At 36.1% G+C, this 7,279-nt stretch overlaps 1 protein-coding gene across 1 annotated transcript; it reads right to left on the bottom strand.

Moving 5' to 3' along the window:
- Nucleotides 1-649: 649 nt before the first annotated feature.
- Nucleotides 650-7,075, bottom strand: LOC113235024 (macrophage mannose receptor 1-like). Its single transcript, XM_026470549.1, has 5 exons — nt 6,939-7,075; nt 4,702-4,899; nt 2,724-2,978; nt 1,512-1,828; nt 650-1,077 (listed from the first exon to the last, which is right to left on the bottom strand). Exons 1-4 carry the CDS (start codon nt 7,051-7,053, stop codon nt 1,530-1,532), a joined length of 867 nt encoding a protein of 288 aa, XP_026326334.1. The 5' UTR covers nt 7,054-7,075; the 3' UTR covers nt 650-1,077; nt 1,512-1,529.
- Nucleotides 7,076-7,279: the final 204 nt, after the last annotated feature.

The raw sequence follows: 7,279 nt of genomic DNA on the forward strand, positions 1-7,279 counted from the left end.
TCTTTTAATGCGACCTTCCACGTTGGCTCTTAAATCGACGTACCCACTGAACAAACGCAAAAAGCAAAAGTTTTTACACATTTTCTACTACTATATATGCAAAAAAAGACAATCAATTTTTCACTTCTCATGCTCCAAAAGTACGTTAATACGTAGCCGGAGTCAAGTGCATTAGTAGCAGTACTTCGTTATGAAAGAGCTCGTTCAGGAAGTACTGCCACCTTGCCTATTTTTGTTGCAGTAATGTAAGCATTACTGCTTTCCGGTTTTGAAGGATAAAGGTGCTGGTGAAATTAAAGGCACATGGGACTTGTCAACTTATGTCTCAGGGTGAGGGACCCAGTGGTAGTGCCCCTCAGATCTTTGCAATTTAAAGCTCTGAGTGGCACTGTAACTGTTATAGGCGTGTAACCTACCACCAGACGCACGACTTAGCCGTCCCGTCACTTGATGTTATGAAAAAAAGCTATTACAATAATGTTTTATTGTAATGAATTTGAATAACGTGTCAAAAATTTTAATACTTTCGCGTCGTGTGACTGGGCGCTTACAGCTACTTAAAAATTTTAGGTGAATCTAATTCTTGCGTCAAAAACTTTACAAAAGTGAAAAAGTCCACATATTACCGAAACCCTTTCCTTTATTATTATAGAATTATAAAGAAGATTAGAATTATATAGAAGGTTCCTTTATTTGACGGTGATAATCATAAAAAACATATTTAACAAAATCATTAACATAGGAAATAAAACACAATTTTGCGTAAACAAACGTACGCTTCGTTTTCAACGAAAGCCTAAAAACTTGAAAATTGTTCGTAAGCGTTAACCGATTTCAAAAACAGAAGGAGGTTCTCCATACGACGGTATTTTTTTTGTATTATTGTGGACTGATTTTGATGTTTCTTTTTTGTTGTAAAAAGGGTGCCCCAATAGTGATCTCATTCACTTTAAAGGGTGGTTAATTAAGGGATGAATACGGCTTATTCGATTTCACCCACTTTCCGTTAACCGATTTCAATAAAACTAGTCTAAAAATAGATGTAAGTCCACAAATTTTTGAGTTCGGTTTTTTTATATTTATTTTGAGTTCGGTATTTTTACCCGCTACTCTCAGACTTGAACCGTCTGACGAAACATTTAGGCGCCGGCTGAAAGACTTTTTCTTGAAAAATCCTATATACTCTGTAAAAGAATTTATGGACTTTAAATTGTAACGAATTCAGTATTTTCTATTTTTATATTTTTATTCTAATTTTTACCGCATTAATATACTCTTATAAAACTGTTATCAACTTATGACGATCCTTGATGGAGAATGATATTTGATATATAATTTAATGACAACAATATTATATAATGAATTGTTAATTTTCTAATTATTGTGTGCTTTTCTTATAATTTTCCTTTTTGTCTGACGATCTCAATATAATTTCTTATACTTTGACATGTAGTGCAATTTATACTGTAATGTTATATTTGAGAAATAAATGAATCTGAATCTGAATCTATAAAAACAAATTATTCAAGTTAATATTCGTCATAATTACGAGGTACTATGGTATTTGCGACACTAAAATCTATATATGACACAGTCGTAGGTCCTGAAGTCGAAGATGATGACTGAGATGAAGATTCTACCACAACTGGCTGCTTTTCACATATGAAAGGATTTTCATATTTACACCAAAAGTCGTTCAGACCGACTTTCTTACAACCAGCATCTATGGAGCCACAGTATTCTCCTTCGTATAGGTTATCTGCGTTCTTTACGTTGTTTGGTTCACCACCTGCCCAGTGGTCGTAACCTGCTTCTTTTAGAGTTTGCCCTGTGAAAAAAAAACAAAAATTTGTCATGTTGTTAGAAGACCTGCATATTGAGATAACCCCTGCACTAGCGTCTTTTGAACATCAGCGTCTTGCCAACGCACGCACAGCGGCTTAGTCTCAGTTGTTACCACTTGCTTTGTTCCCACTGAGGACAAATGGGAAAAAATCCCATATGTTACCAGGCGGTGACAAACGGGATTAAAAATCTCAGTTGTTGCCAGTGGTGATTTCCACTGGCGACATCCTTACATCCTACTGGAGCCATCGAACATCCTTAGGTGCTATATACTGGGCAACCTCAATATGAAACGGGCAAAGATACTGTTACTATTTAATGTTGAATCGGTTCTTCAGCAACGCCGCCCAGACATGTAAGATATAAGTTTAGTTTACGATGAAACTGACATAATATATAGTATAAAAGTTTCTAAAAAAATAAAGATTAAAAAAAGTATGAGAAATGAAAGTATTTTTTCGGATCAAACTCGCCAATCTTTCGGGCCCTCCCTATCCCAATATGCGTGTGAATAGATGGCGTTGTATTTGTCATAAACTAATTTGTAAATTAAGGCTTGTTATAACGCTTTTGCATTCCGATAACTTTCGAGATATTGGCAGCAAAATTTTTTTGCTAGTAAAACAAGTACATAATGTCAATTATTAAACATTTGCGCACTACATCCAATTCGTATCCATTCCGAATCCGAGAAATGACGATCCGAAATATCTTAGGGATCATTTTATCTCTAGGTGTACAACGATATTCGTATTTTCTGGGATTGGAATCGAACTTAGTGCACCAGCGACATCCGAAGTGGGTCCGAATTTTGTAGAAAACCGATTAGACGGGTTTGTAGATCTCTAGAGAATCTATTGCTACTGGAAGTCTCTTACCATGTATGGTCACCCAAGCTCCAAGTTCTTGCCAAAATCTGAAACCTAAGAAGGAAATTCGATTATTGACGTTCTGTGTCGTGGTCCGCCGCAGATTCTCCAGATGCATCGTCTTGAAAAGTTCAGCCTCTTCAGGACTGTTGACGATAGCCAGATACCCTCCTTCTGCTGAACATGTCTTGAATGCCCGTTGCCAATTTCTTGCAATGATGTGGAATTTATAGCAACTGCCTGTGACGTTGTTGTATTGGTATTCTGAAAGTAATATTAGATTCATTAATTCAATATTAAGCCACGACCATTAGCTATTTTCCTGCATGTAGCTACGGCAGTGTCCCAGTCAAGTCGAAGAAATTAACTGGATCTTAGTTTTGTTTCAGCCAATGGAAAATTTCTTCCCGCGTCCTCTAAATTTGGTCAGACTTTGTTACTTGTAAAAATGTAATTATTAGAGGATAAACGCCATTCTAAAATCTTTACCACATTGAAATAAAGTACTTTTTAATGTATTCACAAACATTTTTTAACTGAATTCAATAAACGTGACGGGGCAAACAAGTCGTGCGCCTGTTGGTAAGCTACACGTCTGTCCTTAACAGTTGCAGTGGTACTCAGCTCTTTAAATCGCAAAGATCTGAGGGCACTGCCACTGCGCCCGTCACCCTGATACATTAGTTGGCAAGTACCTTGTGCCTGTAATTTCACTAGCACCCTTACCCTTCAAAACCGGGTTACAGTAATGCTGACGTTACTGCTTGGCGGCAGAAATAGAAAAGGTAGCAGTACTTCCCTGGAAAAGTTTTCATATATTCTTAGATTGTTGATACCGATCAGCTAATGCGATGCCATTGTTGATATAAAAAAAAATCGATTTGAGTGAACTACAATGTGAAGGAAGCAGAAAAATACTATGCCCAGTAGATTGAAGCCGGTAACAGAGTTGATGTATTTCATATTAGAATAGAATAGAATAGAACTGTTCTACAATGGTAATTTCATAGTTTCATTATTTTTTTACAGCAAAGAACGCGTTACCATTATTTCGTAACGTTTTATTTATCGTTGGACGACTATCGCTTTTAGTCTGTTCTCGTATCATGACTGTTTGTCATGACTGTATTGTGGACGTTTTTTTCGTTGAACGACTGTTGTGTCTAGTTATTTTCACTGGACCGCGATGACAATTTATCGGTTCACGGCAGCCGCTTTGTCGTTTGCACGACAGAATTATTTCATGAACAGCCGAGGGTGCTGGAGACGAGAGGGGAGATTAGGGAGCCGCACATGTGCAGACAACGAAAAATTAAACGTGACGACAATAGTAGCTGCCATTATTTGTTGTCACGTTTTTATCGTGACGTTTTATTTATCGTTGGACGACTGTCGTTCTAGCTGTTCCCATTGTCTTGACAAAAGTCGTGAACGACAGTTAATCGTGTTGTTCTATACGTGAACAACTTTATTTAAATATACAAGCCACGACACTTTAGACTGCACAACCATCTGTCGTCACGACATAATGGTAACGCGTCCAAAGATTTAAATAATAATAATCTCAGTACAGAGTACTAAAAAAACCGACCTCAAAAGTACGTTGAATTACATATAATTACCAAGTTTTATTGAAATCGGTTACCGGAAAGTGCGCAAACCCAGATTCATCCCCTAGTTCGCCGCTATACGGGACTTGACACAGGAGATAATAAAAATTGGTTCTGACTACTCAAAGTACATTGAGAGAAAAACGCCTTGAATTGGAGAATAGCAAAATCAACTATCAAAATAATTACTCCTTATAATAAAATTTAGGCGCTATTTATAAAAATGAATCTTCATGCGTGAACAGCCACCCCTAGAGGTGGATGATTTTCTTCAAAATTAAATGGGACCACTGTGGAGGTAACCTCTTTCCAACAAAAAAAGAATCATGAATTGAGAACCTCCTCATTTTTTGAAGTCGGTTAAAAATATTACATACCTCTATCAATGGTACCGCACTCGTTCATCTCAGCCATATCATCGGTCCGTTTTTTAAAGCAAATAAAAGGATGGACGTAACCACAATTCACATCAGCCAGGGTACCGTTGGGATGGAGGATGGTGCAGTTTTCGTTACCATCTACGTTGTTCGGTTCGTCTGGGGCCCAGTTCACGGGCATGTGAGCAAGAGGGATACCTATAGTGAAAATCAAACGTAAGTTTCTATAAATATCGAATACAAAGATCGAACATAAAGAAAAATTAATTCTCTCCTAAATGACAACAAACGAACCAGCGCACCTTATGAATCTTTCCATGTGCTTTTTATTTTCTATGTGAGATCTTTTTATTATGGTATGGTGTAACGGGCTGTTGTCCGCAACTCGACATCTTTTTATTAATAATTATAACAAACAAGTGGAGTAATTTCACTAAAACTAATTGAATATCGTGCTAATAAAACATCGTGATAATCAATACACTTAATATTACAATTACCATTCTTCTTAACATAAATTAAACATTCATAAACGGCTGTGACGATATTGTAAGAACGTTAATATCTTTTCATGACACTTGCTCGTAAATGTTATGGTTGCATGGTGGCTAACTGGACTGTAATGCGCCAAATAAAACCCACGAGCCTTTTTTCTTTCCATGACAACCATGGTCAGTAAGGAGTTTCTTTTTTGAATTTGTAACACGACATACTTATACATATGTAAGGACATAGGCTCAACCAAGGAGTTTACTTAAGTTCGAAATTTAAACATTCGCTTAGAATGTAATCAAAACCACATACTGGTTAAACACTTATTGTTAAGAATTTCTTGTAATTGATTTTAATAATTTTCTGTATAAAAATTTAGCAATTTTTTCATACTCCAGCATGTCTGGTATGCTGCTTACAACATTTTAGTTCGAGTTGTATTATCTATGTAAGAATTTAAAAAAAAGCGCCATTTTTCAAATACATAATAGTTATGTTGTGTACAATATTTTTATTTTTACTAGCAGTAGAACTCCTTGTGAAATGAATTCGTCCAGGGAAGTACTGCCACCTTACTTATTTCTATCACCAAGCAGTAATGTAGCATTACTGCGTTCCGGTTTTGAAGGGTAAGGGACATGGGACTTTCAACTTATGTCTCAGGTTGACGGGCGCAGTGGCAGTGCCCTTCTGATGCGTTTTAAAGCTCTGAGTGGCACTGCAACTGTTACATACACGACTCGCTCGTCCCGTCACTTGATATTATATAAAAAAAACTAATTAGTTACTAAATTTTTATTGAATTGATATTTAATTATTTTTTATGTAAAATTACTTCACTAGTTTGTTATAATTATAATTAATATAAGTATAATATTAATTTTTCTGAGTGTTCGATCTTTTTTATTAATAATTATAAGAAACTAGTGGAGTAATTTCACAAAAAATAATTGAATATCAATTCAATAAAAATTTAAAATACAGTGAATAGCTATAAATGCTTAGAATAATAACGCATAGAAACCTAGTCCGCACACGCTAAGTGAGGCCAATTGAAGTGCGCCCAATGGGCCTACACGAGCGGGCGGGCCTTCAGTGCTCAAGGCAACTTGCACCGCGAACAGCTCAAGAATTTTAGCTAAAAATGACGAAATGTGCGGTAAATGAGTGTAAAAATACGTCAGACAAACATAAAATTGATACTAACATCACATTTCACAAGGAAGTAACGCGTTTCAACTTGTATTTTTATATAAATATTCACTAAAATCGAAAATTAACCTACTACTAAAACTAGCCTACATGAATTTGATTTTTGCCTCATTTGCGACAGTTCGTTTGATATGAAACTATCATTTTATGCGTTATTATTCTAAGTGTAAATGTATCTAACTGGGTGACGAAATACTTTCATAGATTTCTCATAGATGGCGCTATGGCTAAAAAACCAGTAACCAATTGATATAAACAATCGAAATATTTAATGTTAATAAGTAATTCGATTATTTTGAGCAATTATCCTCCATCGCTACTCTACATAAATAATACACATAGTCTTTACTTGGTTAGATCTGTTTAACCCGATATTTATCGGTAACATTCTAGTTCTATGTTATCAAAGTCACAATAGATATGCGGAATTGTATTAATTTATATAATTTATTCTTAGCATATTATTTTGTCGTTGATAACATTAAATATAATACGGACAATTGGTTCGAAAAAGAAACTTGCTTAATGCTTACCATCTATAGAAAAAAAATGTCCTTCAGCAAAGGTGGAATGGATTCCAGTGTAGATAGATTTGGGAGTAGTGAAACTAGTTCTTATCAGATTTTGCATTGTCTGGAGGATATTCATGTTAGTTGGAGATGCGAGGATTGTACCTGAAACATAGGTTAGGTAATATAATTTTTGGTTTTCCACAATCTACTATCCTCTCCCGTCCGTCTCCTGGGTTGTGTAGCGATTGCTGCGCGTGACCAAGGTGTGTCCAGACCGTGCGAATTGTTCACCCTTCAACCCCGTAAACCTACCCTTTAGCTCACCGCCCCGTCACTAGATTAGTTAGGGTAGTAACCCCGCG

Source organism: Hyposmocoma kahamanoa, unplaced genomic scaffold (assembly GCF_003589595.1).
Source record: "Hyposmocoma kahamanoa isolate Upper Pololo Valley unplaced genomic scaffold, ASM358959v1 86929, whole genome shotgun sequence".
Lineage (NCBI taxonomy): Eukaryota > Metazoa > Arthropoda > Insecta > Lepidoptera > Cosmopterigidae > Hyposmocoma > Hyposmocoma kahamanoa.

What these genes read in the sequence shown, in the direction of transcription:
- LOC113235024 (XM_026470549.1), bottom strand. Translation starts at nt 7,053, where the DNA reads ATGAATATCCTCCAGACAATGCAAAATCTGATAAGAACTAGTTTCACT. An exon ending in GTGCGGTACCATTGATAGAG is followed by an intron (nt 2,979 to 4,701) that starts GTATGTAATATT and finishes TATTACTTTCAG; the next exon opens with AATACCAATACAACAACGTC. An exon ending in AGCTTGGGTGACCATACATG is followed by an intron (nt 1,829 to 2,723) that starts GTAAGAGACTTC and finishes TTTTTTTCACAG; the next exon opens with GGCAAACTCTAAAAGAAGCA.